Source organism: Acanthopagrus latus, chromosome 6 (assembly GCF_904848185.1).
Source record: "Acanthopagrus latus isolate v.2019 chromosome 6, fAcaLat1.1, whole genome shotgun sequence".
In the NCBI taxonomy this organism is placed as follows: domain Eukaryota; kingdom Metazoa; phylum Chordata; class Actinopteri; order Spariformes; family Sparidae; genus Acanthopagrus; species Acanthopagrus latus.
In genome coordinates, this window is record NC_051044.1 from 28,138,860 (window position 1) to 28,162,339 (window position 23,480).

The following is a 23,480-nucleotide window of genomic DNA, read 5'->3' on the forward strand; positions in this document are numbered from 1 at the left end:
ATACAATTCAGGACAGCCAAATCAGAACCGTTTTCAGGCTGTTAATCTCCTCCTCCGTGGCAGGCATAAGTGAGAGAGTGCATAGTCTGTCCAAAAATATCTCCCTTCCAGCTCTTAGAAGATCAATGCTGATACCATCTGAATAGCTGTTTGATTGTAGCATTGTTGGATGACATTAAAACCTGCCAGCCCTCAGTGGATTAGTTTCAAAGACCCAGTATATACAAGGCTGCACAAGGCAAAGCGAGTGATCGAGTGGGGCTCCGTGAGCGCAGGAGTCGTTTTAAAGCAGACCGATATTCGTGCCACAAAATAGTCGGCACATAATAATAGCTGGCATGATGCATTTCTACCAGACAACATAATCTTGCAAATGATGTGCTCTTGTGAAACTATCAGAAACTAACACACCTTGTTGACAGAGAAAATGATATTGTGTGAAAGAACAGGGCACTGTCTGGATTTGTTACATATATACATATATGTATGTACCTATACATAATATAAAATAGCAAATAAATAATTTACAATTAAAGACAATGGGAAAAAAGAAAAAAAAAACAACTGGATGGATTGATGGGCAAAGACTGAAACAGTCTCTTAACCTTGACCAAAACAAGTCACACAACTGCTATTTAACTCAATACAAATTTGGAAAAATGCTTCCTTTCATCCCCAAGAGGCATTTCCCTTGGCAGGAATAAAAAAGAAATAGGAAAAATAACATTCACACACTACATATAAAGACAATACGTAGTAAACAACCAGTGATACATATGCCAATACATGACAAAAGGCACTGGCCATTTGGCAGGAGGTAAAGTCAAGGATCAGGGTCCAGCAATAATAACGAGCAAGGAAAGATTCTGAGATGTTAATGAAGTTAGTTTTATATACTTAGTATTCAGCGCATGTGATAATAAGCTATATAATATTATACCTCAAATACTCCACTCAAGTTCAACGTAAAACTTTCAAGTAATGCATTTTATGTCAATTTGGCATTTATCTCAAATCCTTGATATTTGCCTTTTTTTTAATTTTTTTTTTTACTCTCCAGTGTTCATTTCCCTTCAGATCCTATGATGTCGAACGTCTTCACAGCTGATCTAAACCTAATTCCAAAATTTCATTCTCATTTACACGAGATGTTATTTTTGTTTACAGTGAATGAGGCCATCAGTTTCGGTTTATTTATGTAATGGAAATGCAGATAGCCAGGAAAAGTCTGTCTTTTTGGCCTACATTAAACCCAGATAATGGCAGCCATCCCATCGTGTGCCAGTGAACAGACTGTTAGGGAACATTTCTTTTTCATAAACTTTGGCACAGGTGAAGATTTAATGATACCTGAGATAATAATGAAGTGTTTCAAGAGGGCAGATGTGTCATTTAAAGGGTACAGGATGTATAAAAAGGCCTATGATCTTCAGATGAAGAGCACCCCGTAAACGTTTAAAGTACCAAAATAAATACAGAAGTCGACTATAATGCATTCAAATGAGCGACAGCGATCCTCAGACTGTCACAGAGAAAAGTGAGGACTGTAAAGATCAAAGCCTCTTCGTATGTCAGAACATATTTTTCAGCCAACTTGAGATTCAAAAATCGCTGAATGTCACCATAATGTAGGCAACAGCCAATTTCTGGGGCTCTGGTGCTATTCCCTGTGGCAGTAACCTGGTGCTTTGGGCTGACATGTTCCTCCCACAGAGCTGCATGCAAATAAATCAGGCTGTAGCAGTGAGAAGAGAAGCAGCCCATCGCAGGTGTGAGAGGCCTACTGGGAGGCCTGGTGAAGCTACCTAGGTGTTAGAAAAACATAGGGTTCAGATTTTAATGATGACCTACTTCTGCTTCGGCTCAGCACGACTCCACTTGCATGAGGACATGCTAAACGGCCATCTCCTAACCGGGTATGAGGGAAAGTTTCCAGCCGGTTCTGCTCACAAAGAAATGAAACAAAGCGGGGGTTCGCCTCAGCAGTGAGACGCAGTGATCTTCTGTCTTGTTCAATGTAAAACCATAGCTTCTTAGTCTAAACTTAGACAAACTGAAACAAAGCAGACATCATACACATTGGGCCTGGAACCTTGGTGACATAGTGACTAACAGCTAGCAGTCTATTAGCCCATTATTGATGGTGATGTATGTTGTTTTGAATCAACCTATTCAGTGGTGTGGGGTGTGTTGCATATTTTACAGCATGTCCAGTCCCTCTCATGGTCTAAAACTCTGGGCGATAGCAATTACACTAATCAGCTACAGTTTGAGCGGCACCTTTAGCTTTATCTCAGTTAAATGAACTGTCTGACCCAGGTGTCGCTCGGCAGCGACCATCACCGTGGCGACCTCTAATTGCAGGTTGGCACGCAGCTGATTGAGATGGGCTCATTACACCGCTCCGTCTTTGTTCCTTCACCACTTTTTTCAAACTCCCCACGCTCCTTCACCTTCTCCGAGACCACCGATGCAGTTCGGCATCGGCTCTTCACCACGTAGCACTCAGCCCCCGATTTCTTCAGAAGTCGTTTGTTGTGATAGGTGCTCGGATGCTGTCTTTCACGACATACCTGTCGGTCAATGGTGGAAATTTGCCGAGCTTGCCCAAACTAAACTCAACGTACAACAACGTGTTAAGGCCCTAACTCTTACTCCATTGTCCACTGAGGATACATGCTCATTACCGTGTCAAGGAGCTATGTCAAAACTGCTTCCTCACTTGAGATCTTGGTCCAAAGCAGCATAGCTTTCCATGATACAGATTTGCTAAAATGTGAACAAATGTGCTACAGGCTAATACCACAGAAGTGTAGAACTGTGTGTATCGGGGTTAATCCTTGATAACTGGTTTCAGTTCTCAACAGATTAGTTGTGCGCTGGATAAAGCTCGACTTCTGTTGCTGGAGTCTCACTTTCGTCTGATGATGTGATACTGAAGCCTCCTAGTATGCAGTATGACAGAAGGAGCTTTTCAAACATTTGTCCATTTGCTTTTTATTTATTTATTTTTTTTATTTTAGGCCAATTTAATTCATTTTCGTCTCCTCCCACAATTCTGCCCAGTGAGGTTTTTAAGGACCCCCCCCCCCCCATAGAAAAACCTGCAGTTTGTTGGAGTTGTTTAGTGTTATGAGTGGCTTCGAAAATATATTTACTTTATTAGGCTTCATTATTCAATTATAAATGTTATTTTATTTTGCATGCTTTCTAAGCAGCTAAAGTGATAATTATATGTAGGCTAAAGAGCCTATCAAAGTCAACAGAACACAATTTAACAGAGAAAATAAAGCCGTTTAGAAGATTTCTGTTCGCTTCCAGTGCAACCCCTCACACATTTCTGGGTTGAATCTGAATACAGATTTTTTTAATACACAAGGAAACAGCAGATCTGCATTAGTTCCCCTCATATGTATGCAGCCCGCCGCCCTTGTTATGCCTTGAAGAATTGCCCACCAACAACAGGAACAAAAGTGAGCATAATGCCTGTGTGGTGACTGGATTAAGATGAATACGCCCCATAATTGAAAAACTGCACGTTTTGAAGATATGCTATAGTTGCTAATGTGTTTTCAGCACATGATACATCGAGTTTGGCACATAACCACAATAACACAGGCTGGCCCTATCAGTGCAGATGATTTCACAGATATTTTCACGGCGGCCCCGCAGAATAAAGCTCCGATGATTTATGAATAATAAAGATATTAATCTTCACTGAATATAAAATTGACTGATGTTGAATTTCTGTCACTTTATCAACTGACACAGAGCATTGTTTCTTTATTCTGACAGGTGTGAATTAATGGCATCATTGTAGGCTGTCAGGGACATTAGCTTTAAAGGTTTTTTGCAGCTAATGTTCTTATTTTTTTTTTCCTTCTTCCTCCCCAACCCACAATTCTGCATCTTTTGTGTTTGAGTGAGGTCAGTTGATAGAGAGAAACGTCTGAAGCATTCTTTTCTCTGCCTTTTTCCTCCCTCTTTGTATGAAGTTAATATTATTCTCACAGCTCTTGTTGATAGACGCTACACACCAAGATTTGTTAAGTGTATTGTCATTTAAAAGCCCTTGACTCATGCTACTATTGCATTCAAAAAATGGCTATTGAATGTGACCATGCCGGCTATTGTGGGACAGTCAGTACTATCATTTGCTGCAACTGGTGCACTGTTGGCAGTGAACACACAGCCAATTCATTTTTTATTTTATTTTTTTTTGCCTAAGAATGTATGAGGTTACGGCAAGCACCTAGGGCCTTTTGTGTGCAAAATGATTATTTTGTCCTTGAATGACCTGAATTATTACTACTGGATGATCAGGAAACAACTAACGCACGCCAGCAATAATTAGAAGAGAAAAGATTAGGAAGCATGTCGCTGCATTGTTTTAAATCCTCTTTTGGAGGCATGTCGGTTAACGTCTGAAAGGCACCCCTCCCGAGTGCAGCAGTCTGCTCTCTCTGCACAAAGCAGTTGTAGCCATGATTACAATTTAGAACATAAACCTAAACAATCTGTTTTAAATTGCAGGATCTTTTGTGTGATCATTACGTTCTCCACCGACCGAGCCCTGAGCAGTGACAACTGCTCCGACGGCATCACTGGAATCTGCATATAGAGATTTAATCCCTTTGTGTTTTCTTCTTAGTTTACATCTCTTTTTGCCTTATAAAATCACCCTGCAGCCTTGCGTGTTTGTCAGAGGTGCTACCTTTAAACACTGTGTTCGGTTTTGCATAAGAAAAAGAATAGCTTACTCCATGCTAAAATTAGCGTGAAGTTTGAATGCATCTGGGGGATTGGAAGCTCACTCGAATGCTGTAAAAATGTGCCATGTGCAGGGAGACATTTTTTCTTGAATTAGTTTGCCTATTGAGCAGTTCTTTGAATTATGCATTACGCTGCTCATGCCACCCTGTGCACAGGTCTGTCAATACTTTCACAACACAAAGCCGCAGCTTTGTTTCGCTTTACAGTTGCCACAGTATGAAGACATAATAAATGATTGTGATCTCCATGGTGGAGGCAGTATGTCAATTTGAATGTAATTAGAGAATTATCCAAACCAACGTGCTGCTTCATGTGTTTGGGCAGGTTGTAGCAGGATGGGGGTGATAAATATTATTAGATGTGGTGGGAGCTTGTACAGATCTATTTTCTTGACATTAAAGATCTATATTAAAACAAAAGCAAATGGGCAGTTGAACAGCAACTGTACATAAATTATGATTTGGTTCAAAGTGTACTAAGGATACACTCTATTTTCACAGAAGAACAGAGATTCGCCCCCCTTCATAATCTATATAATTGATAGCATATGACTTTAAGGTGAATAATTATTTGTGTCAATATTTAGTGTGTCAATATTTAGTGTGTCAGTATTTAGCGTTAATTAATTAGGGTTTGGGTTTGGTTGCCATAAATATGGCTGCAGATGTCCTGAGGTCTCAATTGAAAAAAAAAAGAAAAAAAGAACAGTGTCAATTTTTTTGTCATCACAAATGCAGCTGGGAAGTGTCTGAAGGTCTGCTTCAAACTATCAAGAGAGATGAGACCCTCTTAGAAATACCCACCTCCCTACACGAAAGTCGATAAATGAACATGCAATGTGACGTGATTTACCTGTATTCATGTTAACAGTAGGTTAACGTCACTAGCTGAAACCAAACAGTAGGGACGCAAATATCCCTTAGGTGTAGTGGTATTTGCTACAATAGGTTACCAGATATCAGGAAAAATGCCAATATAGATTGATATGTATGGTCTCTACTATTAAATTATAAACTGAACCAATTAATTTTGTGTCTGGTCTGAAATATTCAGCAATTGATTTGAGTGAATTGTGACATTTTTAAGGAATGAAATCATCTTGAATTCTAATATATTTACTTTGTGGCTCCAAATCTTGCGGTTTAGATCTGAGGTTCACACATTAAAGCTTCCGCGTGAGACTCCTATACCGACCCCTGCAGCCTACGTTCTCTGGGCCTGCAGTGCTATATTTGACATGCTGCTTTTTGCTGTTGCTCTGTACCTACCTTAGGTTACATGTAATTACAACTGTACAATATTACCTGAAGTGCTCCTACACACTCTCTAAGCTCAGACTAATTTATTAAGTGACTTCCTGGTTAAGAAAGCTTTGCAAGAAACTCAATAAGGAGGGCTAAAACAATGATCAGGTGTTCTGATAATATATGAATGCCATCCCGTGCCTTAACTCCCACACCTTCCTACCACGGTTCAGCCTGTCCTCCCAGTCAGTGTCAGCTCATTACCCACAGCAGACAGATCTCATCTTCTACTACAGGCTGAGACCTTCCGTGGCATGTCACTAGAAAAGCATTTCACTATTACCGCCGAAACATACGTGTGTGTATACATTCATTATATTCCCTTGGGTAAAGTTGCGGTCACATTGCGGTTCTGTCCTGGGAAGTTGTTATTCTAGCTCAGGGGTGTCAAAAAACTGCAGGCCTCAGGGCTCCGTACATACCAGCCACCTAAATAGAACGATGTATGTCATCAAGATCCATGCATTATCCCCTGTGAAATTAACTTCAGTGATGTTGTAACAGCAGCTTTTCCCAACCTCTCGGTCTCAACCTTTAGTAGAAGATGAGATCTGTCTGCTGTGGGTAATGAGCTGACACAGAGTGGAAGATCAGGCTGAATTGTGGTCAGAAAGTGCGGGAGATAAGGCAGGTGATGACGCTCATATATTATCCGAACACCTAATCATTATTTGAGCCCTCCTTACTGAGTTTCTTGCTAACCCTTCTTGACCGGGATGTCGCTAAATCTCAGTTGTTGGTCCTTCAAAAGCCTCGACGAGTTTGATTCGCCACCTGGCTTCGTCATCATTGTTTGCTTACAGGCCTGTCCTTAGCCTTTCCTTGGTCGTCTGCCTCATATGCCGAATACTTACCAAACTGCACCTCTGCTGTTTTTCTTTTCAACCACAACTAGTCGCGGAGGCTGTGAAGCACTTGCCATCTTGACAAGGCTTTCATTCCTGTCGGAATCACACATGTTTTGCTGGCTACAACCTGCCTGCCTGCCGTCTGCTGCGGTCCAGTCTGCAGCGGACAGGCTGGGTGTGTCCCTCACTGTGGGTACTGATGTATTCAGTACTGTTTGCAGTTAGTTTCTTATCTGTTTCTAATGTTTAGTATCCAGTCGAAGTATCAGTATTTTTTTTGACAGCCTTACTTTGCAGTGATGAGGACTTTGCAAAATGTGTGTTTCTGACAAGTAGCACATTACTGAGTTTTTCCTCACCATCAACACTGCTGTTCAAGTTGACAACTTTAAACATGAATGGGCCCAGACTTCTGAAGGGAAACATGCAAACTTTGTTATGGGTTGTATTTATTTTGCTTCCTCTCCTACCACTTTTTGATTGCGGCGTGGCAAAGTAAGATCTAACATCTATGTTAACTTTCAACTGGATAAAACTGCCAATACAAAAAAGGATGATTGACGTAAATAAAAAAACAAAAAAAACAAAAACTGAATGATATCTGCTTCCAGTGTCTCTGACTGCTTGTGGTTGCATCGACTTTAGAAGAAAAAAAAAACGTTTTTACAGAGAAAGAAGTGATTAAGGCTGTTCGTTTCCCTTGTCTTCAAAGTGTCATTGATATTTTCTAAAGCCATGCACGCTGCGTTAATGGCGCCTTAATGGAGTAACTGAGACTTCTGTTGTGTTGTTTACATCAAAGAGCTCGAACCACACAAAAACCACCTGATAACACCTCTGCATGGACACACAATCCCAACATCACTGGGCAAATAATTAAATAAATAAATGGGCTAATAAGAGAAGGGTAGACGGAAGTAAATGAAGCCGTTTCCCAGATAATTGCTCTACATAAATCAGACTCTATATCTTATTACCATCTGAATAGCTGCTCAAGACACGTCTCACTTCAAATCATTCTTCTCTGTTCCGTGGTGTCGTGACAGGCGCCTCAAATTAATATCTTTTGTCTGCTTGTGGTTTTGCCCCTCTAAACACTTTGAGCAGCGTCGACCTGTTTCTGCCGCTGACTAATTGGCCGCTTTGCAAACAAGCCCATGTCTCTACGTTTATACTTAGATGTGTCGTCTCGCCTTGTTGTCCTACAGAGAGCAGTGTCCTGCAGAGTCCTGTTTTCACCAAGCAGCCTGGAAGCATTGTATATCCCGTGGAGACTCTGGAGAGGAACAGGGAGGTGGTGTTCAGCTGTGAGGCCCAGGGAAGCCCACCTCCAATCTACCGGTGAGTGTGATCCATCTGGTCTTTAACACTCCGTCTGCGTGCTAACACCTCCACAATACCAGTGATCTGTTGGGAAACCTTAAATGTCTATGATTCCTCTAATATAACGCAACACACATTTTTTTCAACTAAACCACCAAGTGATGCTTACTGACTGATCACATCATAAGGGGCACAGAGTTGTTCACACACATTAAATATGTGTTCTCTAAAATTATAACTCGTGCAGTCATTCCCTTCTAAAATACAATAGTTTTGAGCCTCTGGTAGGTGCCAGAAAATACTATGTAATTCTCGTTCTTTTGGGTCCTATATCAAGGTTTTGGACGTGGTAAAGATACTGTTTTAACTGACAGTTAAGTTTTTGACAGTTTTAGCGTATTGAACAGCATGTCGGCAAAGAAATGTGTTATATGTTTGATTTATTGTACAGTACCAACATAATTCAGTCAGTACTAAAAGCACAGAGTTGGGTAACCTACCTTCCCGGTTAGATAGTTTGACATTTTCCATCTAGCAGTGCTTCACAGAGCTCCGCTGTTGTTCAAAACCCGTTTAGAATGAGCCACACTATAACACTGGGTGTCATTTCCCCTCACTGTGATTCACACTATGGTTTATTCCGAACTCAATCCTTCATAATTGGTCCTTTGGGGTTGCATTAGTAAGGTATGTTATGGGCTTTTGGCTAAGAACCACAGACAGGAGAGGGAGAAAGAATGTACTGAAGGACAAACACACGCATTGTTTTGTTTTTTTTCTTGTGATTTGTTGACAGTGATAAAACTTAGCCCATAGATAGATTTACTATAAGTCTGTTCTAGCTGAGAATATACTTTTGCATCTTCATGGAAAAATATTTAGAACTTCAAGAAAGAGAGAAAGAAAAATCAAAAATGCAAATGCAGAGCTGTGCATCCTAATATCTCGGCTCACACTCATCAAATTGCGACTTTTCCTTTGAATTCAAGGTCAAAAGCCTTTTTTGTCATTGTAAAAAAAAAAACAAAGAAAAAGAAAATGGCAAAGCATCCCTGAGCTGCGTAGTGAGGAATGTAGAAGTAAATAGAAGGTGGTAGTGATAAAAAAAAATGGATAAGACAAGATAAAACAGTACTGAAAAGATAGAAACTGTCGTGAACACATTTACTGCCTGCCTGTCTTTCTGTGATGTGGGTTCGCTTAAATGTGGACGAGTGTGAGCATTAACAAAACCGCGGGGATCAGGTTTAGCACACGTCTTAGCCATTTACCCTATTGCAATATCACACTCCCTCTTTACATCACCCACAGCGTAAGTGGAGCAATAGCACCTAAGCTCAAAACACATCCATCACAAATGGAAATATGGAAATAGGAGTGGCAAAACCAATAACGAATTCCCTTTTTTGTCTGCGTGATTTACATCAGTTCATTTTCTGACAGTATTGGGCACAGTTAGGTGAATGTGTTTGTTTTGTGTTTTTCCCACTAAAAAAAACACACAATAGCAACAACATCATGCTTCTTCTTATATTAAATTAAGGTTCATAAAGCTTTTACTTCTTTTAACCAGTTGTATCTGTTTAACATGCAGAAATGAAAACCAGAATGGGTACAAGGGTTGTCACAAAGGTTCACAGTCTGAGGAAAAGTCAAATCAGTGTAATTCCAGATCATATAGTGAGAATACAAAGTAATTACAGAGTTACAGATTTGCAGCTTTGTCGTGTGATTCAAACTGAAACGATGAGCTGTACAACAGAGATCGCACATTGTGCTTTTGATCTCAGACGGTTTAATCCGTACACGCCGCGTGACACTTTTGTTCTAAAACTAGAAACCAGAAAGTTTCTAATCTGACAAAGCCTGAAGCTGCCCCACTGACACTGAATTCGTTTTGTCTCGCGCTCAAAAAGTGTTTCGAGCTTGTACTTTCAAATGTGCTTTACTGCATTGTAGTCGTCACAGTAATGAAGCAGTGAAAGCGTCCACGTCCTGTAATGGAGTGCTGAGTATTGTCCTTGTGTCCCCAGACTCGGTCTTCCATTCATCTCGAAACCGCTCCAGGATTTGTGTCTTGATGCAGCGACGAGAGAGTCTTTGGCTCTGTTGTTTCTAGCTTTAGAAAAGTCTTGTTCATCCTCGCAAATCAAGCCTGAGCTGATCAGGATCATAGGAATGTATTACATATATTCTATTTTGTGCTGGATTTTCCCTTCAACCCCCCTGCTGGAAACATGTCTGGCGTGTCTGAGGCCCCGGAATGCATGTTAAGCCTCGCACCCAGCTCAAACATCTTTTTCCCTGCTGCAGAGTTCAAAGAGCAGCTGTTTTTTTGCCTCCTTTATTTCCCTCCTCGCATGGACCATTAGTCTATTGGAGGGGTGTTGTGTTGGTGTTGTGCTGCAGCATCTCTGGCAAGTAAAAGTTCAGATCAATCATGTTTGCTCACTGAAATTGTTGGGCTGAGATTTGGAAGGATTGGTACATTTAATACTTGGGATTGAGCCAGCTTAGAGGATGACCTAATCAGCCGTTTCCTGTCAAGGTCGCTGCGCGGCCCTGTCAGAGCAGCCGCCGTCGCCTCCTAAAGATGTGCTGCAACAAAACAGACAACAGCTAAATCATGTTCAAAGTTCATTAATTGCGCATTCCACAGCAGTGAAGTTGACAGTTTGAGCTGCACTGTGTTTACATTAAATGCCACAGGCGAAGATATTTGCTCCTATATGTTCGCACTAAACCTGAAACGGACGTGGAGGATGTTTTCTTTCTTCAAAGAGGAGGATATAAGGAGGCGGTGACATGAATTCTATTCCAGGCACTCAGCTGAATTGTTCTTTTGATGAATATGGAGTGATGAATGAAATGAAATAAAATACATTCAAATAAAATATAAACATACAGTTTATAAAGAAATATTCACTAATATCTATCATTTAGTCTTTACTCACCAAACCAGTAGGTAGTCTTATACCACACACACCAGTACACTTCCCATAATGTCTTGTGAAAGTTAAATGAGAAGATCGATATCACACTCACCTGTCAGCAGATGTGTCTCTATTTCATGCCTATACTCACTATTCAAAACGAAACGAAATGAATAAAAAAAGTATAAATTAAAACATGTATTTTAACAGTCACAAGATGCCTTAACAAAACGATTATTTAAAAACTGGACGGGTAGTTAAACCTGATAATAAATCTAAATTAAACCTAAATCTTCTTTTTTTGTTTCTGTCTTTGGGTCCTGGCATCTATGTGGAAACCACTTAACACAACACCCATCGAAACACCCAATGGCAGTTAGCAAGTGTTTCGTCTGTTTTCTGTCGAATAAATAACATTTTTATCTGAGTGTAGGGAGGTGGAGAGAGAACCACTGTAACCATAAAAGATTTTGCACAGCAGTAGTAAATCAATGAGTGGGAGCCGCACAGCAGATCCAAGCCACACACTAGCCAGCTAACCATTACTGCAGCTGTTTCTCCGTCTTTTTGCATCGTACGGCAGTGGGCAACCGATGTAACCAACTGTAACAAAGCGAGAACAGACAGAAACAGAGACGTGATAACTTGATATCAATATATATATTTTTTAATATCACGGTTCTTGTCAGTACCAGTTACTGGTGACACCCCAACCCCCAACATACAGAACCCAAAAGATAACCCTAACCCCTAACCCTAACCCTATCATAAGTAAGTTTACCAACACAACCCTGTATGTTCTTTCCTAAAAACTAACCTAACCACAACCACTTGACAATGTTAAAAACAGTCCAAAAGTCATAATGAATTGTATATGTGAAGAATATGTGAACTTCTTGTCAGCTCACTTTACTTTGACAGTCTAATTGGATGTTATCTATTACGTATTGCTGCAAATTCGACCACAGAGGCTCTATTTTGACAGTTTTAACCAGATGTTGCGTGTAATGTCTAAGTGCTAACTAGCTCATCACATGCAAAAGTGACACTAGAGGGGTACATAGAGTGTCATAGTTTATAATATAATGTATATGTAGGACATATTATACAATGAAATATTACATACAGTGAAATAACTACATAAATTAACAATCTGATCAACTGAGCATCTTGCTTATCTTTTACTTACTGTGGCAATTTGTTAAGGGGTATGGTATGGGGCCCAGAGTTATTATTTTTTTTTTCCATGGGGCACCCTTCCCAAGTGATTTCTTCTTCCCTCCAAGAGTAGGGGCAGTCATAGTGAACACCTTCTGTTTCTTTGTTTTAAATATATATTTTAGATTTTAGAATGCACAACATATAGATGACAAATTTTAATATTGAACTGAGAAGTGGAATTGTTTAAGGTGAGGCGTTTACAGAGTAAAAGCTCTAACATTTTAGCATTTTTTAGCGTTTTAACATTTAGCACAATACAGAGCAAGGCTTACGAAAAAAAGGAACAGACCGCCCAACATTCAGAGCCTCATGAGCCAGATGGTGTGGTATTATGCCACTGTGTACACGGCCTGTTGCTACATGATTGCATAAAGCATGTGCCTTACAAATGGGGCTGCTGTTGTGGTCTGCTTGCCAACATAAATCATTGTACATAGAATTATTAAATAATCTAGTTTATGTGTGTTTGATGTAATCTGTTGTGCTATACTTCCCGCGGAGGGGGACGCACAGTGACACAATCATGTTATTTGAAGCCGCTTTCTGTCATCGTTCCTGAACTAGTCTCCATTTAATCTTGATTAGGATGTGCTTGAGTTTCCTAGAAATTACAGTATCTGTCACTTAGCGGCTTTAAAGTTGTTATCTAATTGGCTTAAAGCGACAAGAGCTGTCATAGGGCATTCAATTTGTCACAAAAGAACATTGGAAGCTTTGGGTGAGCAATTATCTTTAACTACCACTATGTTTAATTACCGCATACATACTTTTAGGGTCCTTTCAGGGATTCACAAAATCTTCCTCCGACTGGGTAAATTCTTTATGCGTTTCAACATGATGACTCACTCAGACACATCAGAGCATTTTATAGGCTCAACTAGCAAATCCAGTCGAATATTTGGGAGCAACATGGGTAGAGCATCAAATCCACAACTGACCTCTGCAACATTTTGTTTTCAAGCTGTCACAATATTAAACCTCTCAATATGGATACAATGCAGAGTCTCTCCGAGCAATTATGACTGTGGAAGGGCTGCTTTTACATTTGACGGGATCCCCTATCGGAGCCCGAGATGAAGGTTTATGCCGTCAGCCGACTCCTTCGGTCCATGTCACATTCTGGCACCACCTGCCTGTAAAATATTTCTGTTGATTTTTGTTTTGTTCCACTTCAGCTGCAAATGAATCGCTGTTGTGGTCCTGTGAGACTGCAGCCACCACCACCACCCCCCCCCCACCCCCCCACCCAGGCTCTTCTCTATTGTGTGTAATAATAAGGCTCTGGAGAGCATACACTTACTTATAACTGAACCGGAGAGGAGCCATGAAAGACTATTGTGCTACATATTTTGTCTATTAAAAGAAAAGAAAAAAAAGTCTGTGGAGGCACTTTGTGAGTGCTGCACTGCCCGGCCCACAAATAGCCTGCTGTTTGTGAGACGCTTCAGCGTCGGGTAGGCGGGTAAGCAACACAGTCTGACATTGTTTTTCATGTAATCATCTCCTACATATGTATTATGTGGTGATAGCGCAGCGGCCACAGCAACAAGCATAGTTGTGCAACAAAACAAGCAAGTGAGTCTATTCTATAGGGTATATTATACTATAAAAGATGCAATAAAGCAAGAAAATAGCACGGAGATAACGCAACAGCACTGTCAGTGTTTTCTCAGAAAGGGTCTTATGCCTCAAAGGCACAAAATTGGCACAACAAGAGAGTTAAGACGGGAGTGCACAAAAACAGCTTTGCACAACTTCTGTCTACTGTACGAAAGGGCTTTAGCAAACCCCCCGCCCCTCACATCAAAGCTGCTTTCTTTTCCAAATGAAACAATGCTCTGTTTTCCCAGCTGAACCTGAAATTATTCAGAGAAAATTAAAAAATCAAAGCAGAGGGAAATATAGAACGTCTCCTCAAAGAAATAATCAACCGCTAAATCACCTTGGGCTCTAATCAAATCTGCATTGTCCATTTTTCAATAAGGTATCAAATGCTCCTTTTATGCTTGTTTATCCATGCACAAGCTCTTGTTGCTCTGATGGTTATACATCATTGATAACAAATAAAAGTGTCTGAGCTCTCTTTGTGCCCCGGCTGAAGTAAGTTATGGCTCGAAACCATTTTTCTGAAATGAGTGATTTTTCCTCCCACCTGGGTTCCTTCTAATAAGGTGCTTCTGTGTGCAGCGATCGGAGAAGCTGTTGCCATTTTAAGCGAATTATACCCTTCGTTGATCACCCCTAACACCAATGATTATCATGTGGACTAGTCCAGAATACACAAGCGTGAAGACAAGGTTGCAGGCATTTGTTTTAATTGTCGCACCATAATGATTAAGTAGCATTTTCATGCAGTTTGACTGGGGTCTGGCAAGATGGATGGGCTGCAATGCTATCTATTCTCAGGAAGTCAAGTCCTTGGCAGCGCAGTGGTTCACTGCTGCTTAGATTAACACTAAACTGGAGGGCATGATTTGCGGGCTCTGTTTCTGTTTCTATACAATCAAATGTACAGACTACGCAGTCTGAAATGTTTCCATCTCCCCAGTCTGCACTGAACAATGTTTAATTTGTTAATGTAAATGTTAATTCTCCTCTTTTATTTTTTAGGTGGAAATTGAATGGCACGGGAATCAGTCCCAAATCTGGATCTCACTACAGCCTTTCTGGAGGCAATCTGAGAATCAGCCATCTGAACAAAGACCAAGATGCTGGAACGTATCAGTGCCTGGCGTCCAACTCTTTTGGGACCATCGTCAGCCGAGAGGCCAGTCTAACCTTTGCATGTAAGTCTTGTTTTTTTTCGTCTGTCTCTCTCTGGGCAAACTTTAGTGGCGTCGAGTTCGGATAAAGATATGGAACTGAAAAGAGACACTTCTCTCTGGGGGACTGTTAACTCCCCGTGGGTGCTGTCTAGAGATTACTCAAAGTCATCACAGCAGATCAAACAATCCGACGAAAAAGTCTGCGTGAAGTGAAACTTAAAGCAACGCTTGTTTTATGGTAAATAATAGAACTGCTATGAGTGCTTATTTCTAATGTTAAACAGTCAGTGTTTAAAAGTGTATTTTATTTGAATCGCACCACTCTCATAGCATCATTGTCTGCCGCACAGGCAGCAGTTCTCACAGAAATGGCTCTAAAAGCCCACCGTAGACTCCTGCACAGCATCAAATGAATAAAAGAGCCAGATGTTCTCTGCACATGTTGGTAGGGACCGAAAACAAAGCTAAAATGGAGTTAATATTGTAGTTAAATTCAGATGGCCAGAAACAAGAATACAAATGAATACTTATGTTGCTCTGTGTCTGCAAGATGAATAAAATGTTCACCCTGTGAACTTTATATGACAGTCATATGCCAGTGCTGCAGTGGCAATAGGCCTGCTTCAAGCAGAAGTACAGAAGTATTCACAGAAAAATGTACTTGAACACGTAAAGTAGAAAATATTCATTAAGCAGTATAGCCCATATTAATGACATTACTTTATCACATTAGCTTCATAGTTGTGGCTGTTCTGAATGAAGGCAATATTAATTTCCTTCTGAGAGTAATTTATAACAGTACAGCTTTAATAATGAATAATAATGAATACATCTAATATGTACCTATTACTGTCAACTAAATGGAGTGCAGTCAAAATCAGAATCTCTCTCTGAAATGTTGAGCTGTGGAGGCATAAAATAACATAAAACGGGCAAATTCAAGGTAAGAACAAATATCTCAAAATTGTATCTTTAAATTTCAGTTTGTATTTATCTAAGGGTTAGTTTTAGTTGTGTACTAGTTGAGCATGCTGCCTAGTTAAACCATGGTGTATGGAAACGCACCAGACATTATTTTGAAACCACTGCAAAAAAGTAACACCAAACTAAAGAAAGACAACATTCCAAGGTGCACAGTCAGCACTATACTTTTGCAGATTAATGTTTCTTCAGCGACTCATTTTCACCGATTTCCGACCGTCATAATGATAGATCACTTGACAGATGTTGATGAGGCTAACTGACAGCCTCTGGACTTCATGTTCCTATAGCAACGGGAAGTCAATAATTGCCCACTGTAAGGGCCAGTTATCGGTCGGGCATAAATGATGACATTAACAGCAAGTGAGTGATTGCTTGCTCAGATTAGATTCTGAGGTTTAGCGTGCGGGGACAAGGCCACCGATATGTCTCGGGCCCATTTGTTTGGTCCCCTGGACCAGCGAGAAGTCAATCTGCAATCTGATTCTGCTAGTGGATTCCCACCATGATAGGATGACAGTTCCATCAATTGTTGGGCTCTGACCTTACCAGCCTTCAGTTGTTGTCACAGAGTCAGAGTGTGCATGTTTGACCGAGTGTCATCTGTCTTCTTTATGACTCTTGGTATAGCTTAATTAACTCCACAGCATGACTGAACGGTGAAGGTTCAAGTGAATAATTTAAAGGTCAACTGGTATTACTGGAGAGTGTCATGTAATTCTTTATAAAAAAAAAAAAAAAAAAAAAAAAATTTAAGGCAACTAAAATACTGGAATTTTTCTCCTGCAGGGAGGCGGGCAGAGATATTCTGCCGCAGTAACGTGGACTAACAGTCAAATACACGCCTCACGTACTCTAGGTGCAAGTGGTGTTTCAGCACCTATTCCATTTCCCTCCAGCAAAGACCATGACCTTTCCTTGGTAATTAGTTTTACGCATAATTTGACTGTAATTTTGACACCAGACAGACTTTGAGCCTACTCACACCTCTAATAAGCCTGGTGGTAATTACAGCTGTCAGAGCAAAAATGGGAGCAATCATTTTGAACTATAAAAAATGCGAATCTGCTACACCTGAAAGGTCAAAAGTCACGATATTTAAAGATCATCAAATCTTTGATCTAATTTTGCACTGGCATCAGTGTGTCTTACTTCCTGTAATTCACGTGTTTCCTGTTGAAATGGGATTACGCATAATGCATTGAGGGATCAGCTGTGAGTGTGTATAAATAAGATAAGGTAGAGCGTTGAAGAAACTTGATCAAAGCATGAAGGGGTGGGACTGTGAAATGTGTGATACTATCGATTAACTATTGATTCATTTTGAGTCAGTCCCGCTTAAATGTCCCTGTGCTTTAAATATCCATTAGAGCAACAAATGTTTGTAATCCACGTCTGAGCATAGTCCCACAGAACTATTTACTCATGATCTTCAGTCTTCATTAGGAGCCGGCTATGTTGGCTGAGAGCCACAAACAGAAGGGTGGAAAGTTTTTAGTGGCGGACCAACACACTCCTGGTTTGTATTTTCAAGGAATTTGTTGACAGTCAGAAAAAATTAGGTATCACTCGTCGTAAAGAAAACCGTTTCCTTGTCACACTGGGGACAAGACAGTAGGAATAAACAACACAAAATGAGATAAACTCAGCACTGACAGCTCTGACCAGTTCACTGACAGGTAGAGAGAGGCTGCATTCACTGGGCTCATCTCAGCTGCCTGTCCCAGGGCCAAGTCCGGTCCCATGGGAGGGACAAACACACTAACCGATCGAGGAAGCAGCATTTTGCAAATTATTGTTCTTATCAAAGAGTCTGGTGGATTTGAAGTAAGCACAGACAGATTTGTCCGTCTGCGCAAGGACGTTACCCATCTCAAGCCATATTTGTCACTGTCTTAACAATGTAGTACCTTTTTTTTCACATAATACAGGGTGAAGACATACATAAACAGTCAACAGGTCCGCCATTGTCTTGAGGTGTGATGTAGTGTCCGATTAGAGCAGCACGATCGGTCAGTAACTTGATTCAAGGTGCAAGAAAAGCTCAGAAAAATGTACTTTGTTCCAAAACACGATGCTGCTTTTTTTTGCCATGTAATTTCTTTCCTTTCTGCTTGAAAATACTGTTGAGAAAAACAACAATTCGAAACAATTGTGATAAGCGAAATGAGCGAAAATAGTGATTATATTCTTAATGATGCTGCTAACCAGCAGAAGCTTAGGCTGCTTTAGCCTACTGTATGCTTGGATCATTTTAAGAGCTTAAAGTACAGACAAAGAGTATATTTAAACAGTTTCCTGCTTGCTATAACAACAGTTGTAAAGAGCAATGACAGACCCCCAATTTTGTCATTCATTGTGAGCGGTCCCAGTGGTGTGTCGAATCATTCTTTAATAATAGAGGCAGGCAGGCAACAATCTTTATTTTTCATGTGATACGCCTTTCTCCTGTCACCCTCTACGATCAGCTTCCTGACCACAAAGCAAATGTTTTTCCTCTGGAATGGCCAAGACAAGCAAGACCTGAGTAGATTTGTAGCCTGACCCAGGAATAAATGTGATCCTGCAAACTGTATGGCATCAGCGTTCTGTGTATGTGTTTCTGAACAAAGCCGTGTGGTTCAAAGTCAGTATGGCCGTATGTGTTATAAATGATAGACATTGTTGGAGATATGCTACGAGATAGATGCTGCACCAACTGAATATAGAGTACATTTTAAAGATTTTTATTAACCAATATTCCGCATTGCAGCTAATATGAGAACTCTGGTCCAAATATGAACATTACGTTTAACCAGAAGTAAAATATCTTTCTTCTACACACTTTCTTCTGTGTCACTGCACAGTGTTGGGCACTGACTCTGCCAGCTATTCTGTTCCTCCAGTATGAGTCGGGCTCATCCTGACAGTTCCTTTTCTAGAGCTTCATGAGAACAATTCCCTCTTCCTCGTGCTGACGAGGAGCACATTTCAGTATGCAGTTCTGTCCTTGGGGGTAAGGACCAACACAGGGTCAGATGTGGTCAGGATTGTAGGAGATTTTGTACAACTGGTACAGTATAGTGATATTGATTGATATAGTTCCTCATTAAATTAAGCGATTACATTGACATTGTCTTTTGTCAGACCCTGGTGGTGTAGCATTACAACAGCCGTTTTGAGGCAGCCTATATAGACGTTGACATTTGAGGTAATACATCACTCACTTACAGCGAAACACAAGATTTAGTATCATTCAGATTAAATCCATTTGGGATATGAAAAACAAAGCTTTGTCATGCTGGCTGCAAATAAAGCTCAACTAATCAATGTTTTAATTCGAACAAAAATTAGTGTGTGTAATGTTGAGGGTCTTGATGGTAGATAAAAACCCATATAGAGTTGTCGGCCCTGTGGGTGAGGAGACAGAAACCCCCCAACTCTACAGAAATCCTAATAAAGCTCCTTCTGCTAAACTGTAAATGTGTAAATAGAAAACTCTGTGCTTTAGCTGTCACAGCGGAAAAAGACCAAACATCTTTTTAAGGTTTCAAATATGTGATTTTTTTTAATCAAGTTAAAACGTAAATAAATGGTCCTCCAGTCTAAAGATGACCATGATCAGAATAAATTCTAAACTACTCACAATGTAGTCTGAAATACACTACATTGTGACTCGATTCTAAATGTTTACAGACAGTTTCTGTTTGTTATATTATTAGTCAATTGAGCACATCATGTATAAATTGAGGCTTCTAGATATCTATCTGTAATTTTTACGTGAAAGGAATGAGCTCAAACATTTACAGTCTGAGAGGTCTAGCAAATGTACCTCCATCATTATTGAATGCATTCAGAATTTAATTGGAATCTGCCAAGCTCGGATGCCATTTGTTGCATTAATAAGTTATTATCTGTATGGAAAGGCTGCGTGAAAAAAAAAAAAAATATTGTGATCCCTCGGAATAGTGAATATTTCTTCAGGCAAAAATCCACTAAGTGCTTGAAGTTAAAAAGTGTTTGAACATGTACTTCACACATTGCTGGGGATAAGCGATTCTTAACTGAAATAAACTTCTTGTTAATCACAAGAAATTATATTTAATTTAAAACTGGGTCTTAAAATGGATAATGAAATCCTGATAGTGAGTCATTGGGAGAAGAACTTCCTGGTTTCAGGAGAGCTCAGTGAACATGCTCTGACTTCTAATTTAGTCATTTAGCTGTGATTGTGATGGATTTCTGCCTAATGTTTAATTAAATAAGCATCAGTGGTGTCTTAATCTTGTTCCTAGAGGGTAATCTTTCTAAAATACATTATCAGTTTTTGATGTCACAATGCATCATTTCAGCATGATAATGGTACCATTTCAGTGTAGACTTGCATGTAATAATGCAATTGTAATCCCAAAAGATTCTGCTTGCTGTTTTCTTTTTAATATAATAATACCCTCCGCTTCATTATGCTTTTATACTTAAGACACTGCTAAAAACAACTGAAACTCCTCAGTCAGAGTTTCTCTTTTGCTCTGCTTCCTGAACATGTAATATATTCTGGAGACAAGAGTAAACATGCTGTACAGTGAAACTCTGCTCTTCTGCAAAATGATATTCCTTGGTTAACACTTGTTAGTCTACATGCTCCGCGACGCCTTCAAGGTTATCCTTTGAAATTGGCGGTACTCCAAATCCTTCAGCATCCCCCTCCGTGTCACAAACTTTTGATGGATGATGCTGCTCCTCGCAAAGGGTTGTGGCTGTCTACCCCCCGAGGCAAGGATAACTGATGGGCAGTGGGCGCTCCCACTCAATACTCACTGCCCTTGATTAGTATGTCTATTGATTCTATATCAGTGATTATGTAAAAGATGTACAGCCATAATTCAAACTGATGAACAGGCTGTATATTCATTATCGGAATTACAACGTGGGCCTCTCACGCGGGTGGCACGGAGAGGGCCTTGCTTTGAATGCAGTGACAAGCTTGTTCAGTGCTGGATTTTCCACAAGCCTTTTTATGACCGCGGAGTCAAGAAGGTTCAGCTCCATAGGTTACGAGGAGGTCTGAAACATTCTTGGTAATGGAGCTTGCCTTGTTTTGCATGGGAGTGTACATGTATATCCAGTCACTTATAGAGTCTCATGAGTGTCAGACAAGCTCATATTTTGCCAAGCATATAGGAGTGCGACTTCCTGATGTCATCAGACTAGGCTTTAAAGCCTTGGGGGGGCGAACATGAATACCTCATTTAAATGCAAATAAATCCTCTCGACTCCTCTCAGCTGTTGTGATAATGTGGAGTGAGTATATTGACTTAGTTAATGAGGTGTAAATAGCTAATGGGTGTACACTGGCTTTTACTTTTTTTTTTTTTTTATCTGCAGTACATTCCCAAATATCACTTTCAAGGACCTGCTTTATGGTTGCATAACGAAGGATTTACTGTTAATCTACAGAACCGGTTAACATTGGAGATGCACAAATAGTTACGAACTTCGTGGACTGTCTGAGATTGTGTGAAGAGGGCTCAGAAGTTGTCCAAAAGACAACGAATATACTTTTTTTTTTTAAACATTACTACTGACAGAAAGTACTGCAGCCACTGAAAGCAAAAAGTCCCTCAGATTAAAGTGCAAAGTATGTTGTTGGTCCATGAACATCAGATGTCACACAGACAGTGTTCCTGATGTGATAGCCCTACAGACAGGATCACTGTTACCTAAGTGACGTCTTATTTTCTTCTGGTGTGATAAAGTTGCCTATGAGCCACAGCGGTTAGGGCAAACACTCTGATCCGTTACACCTCTGTCCTGGTTGCTGCATGAGTGTATCCAGGCTTGTTTGGTAGAGCGAACTGGCAGACTCTTACAAACACCATTAAAACACAAGCACAGCCCACTGGGGAAAGAAAATGAGCACTGACGGACAGAGAGAAAATTGTCAATTTGAAAGATGTTGTGTTGAATGAATATTTTCCATTCAACATATATTCATTATAATATATGTGAGGTTAAAATTGTCCTTAAAAATGATCAATAATTGTCCACATTGGCCAATGTTAAACTTCACTATCATGACAGACTTTTTAGCCATATGGGCCTGGCCTGTTTCATGTATTGTGTTGCCTTGCTAAGGTCTTTGATAAACCAGGTCTACCCAGCAGCGACATCTCAGACTAAATGCTAAGTTTAGGTCAAGCTGTCTATTTCCTCTGTGACCCAACAACAACAACAACGTACACTGATGATTTTGCTTTCCAGCATGAATGCATGAGAAATAGAGATCCATCATCTCGCTTTCCAGACATTAAGCGCAGCAGAGTCTTTACATCAGTGTGACAATCCACTGACAGTTGTTCTCTGTGTTGTCCTCTATACTGCTGTGCTGGTAGCAGCAGGGATTCTAATCTCATGCACTTCCGTGACTCTGGACATTGTTATGAGTCGCGCTGCGGATGACACAAAACACACTTTGAAAGCTAACATGAGTGGTCTGTGCGTTCAGACTGAGATGCATCCGTAGAAATCTGAATAGTATTTTGAACCAACTTCAAATGTAGTTTGGTTTAGATTTGGTTGATTCAGCTAACCTAAATGGTTTGTTTGTGTCTGGTTTCTCATTTGCTTGTGGTCTATTACACAGCAAAAATGACCAATGTGCCATTTAGATTGGCTGTGCTTAGATAAATTTGCAGGGATTATTATTATTATTATTATTATTATTATTATTATTATTATTATTATTATTATTATTATTATTATTATTATGAGTAGTAGTAGTAGTATTCTTGTGAGGACGGTCGTTTCTTTATATTGTTCAAGTTCAACAAAATGCACTTAACATCTCTGGAGTTAGAATCAAACATCGATGGTCAGCTGCTTACCACTTTTATTGAAATCACTTCTGTGTGTGAATTGTTTGTTATATTTTAAGGTTCATTTCTTGAATTCACAGTAGTTTGCTGTTTGTCGCATTAACTGGCTCAAAATGTTTTCTAATCTGAAATGAATCAGGTGCCTTCTAAAATAAGACAAGTTAAAGGGCAGCAGCAATTACAGTGGCCAAGTTGTTATGTACACCTAGCTAAAACTAATGGAGTCAATACAGTAGACCTGCAATAACCCTTCTTTTCATAAAGGTTATAATATTCAATTTCTGTTGAGACTATTTAAGAGACATGTTGATTTAACTTTACAGTCATTTTGGAGGCCGCAGATAATGCTGCTGTTGAACTGCATTGCTTTTACGACTAACAGGTGTTTCTAATAGTCCACTCCATATATTCCAGTGAGGGGAACCCAAATCTGAGATACAATTCAGGAGCACCATGAACATAAAAGTGAATGAGCTCC

General features: G+C 40.0%; 1 protein-coding gene across 2 annotated transcripts in view; it reads left to right on the forward strand.

Moving 5' to 3' along the window:
- The window catches only part of cntn4 (contactin 4), a 162,347-nt gene that overhangs the window by 39,702 nt on the left and 99,165 nt on the right, over positions 1-23,480 (forward strand). For both annotated transcript variants that reach the window (XM_037102439.1, XM_037102440.1), the window contains exons 3-4: positions 8,134-8,266; positions 15,013-15,188. In XM_037102439.1, the coding sequence (XP_036958334.1) occupies positions 8,134-8,266; positions 15,013-15,188 (309 nt within the window). The remainder of the gene's footprint in view (positions 1-8,133; positions 8,267-15,012; positions 15,189-23,480) is intronic.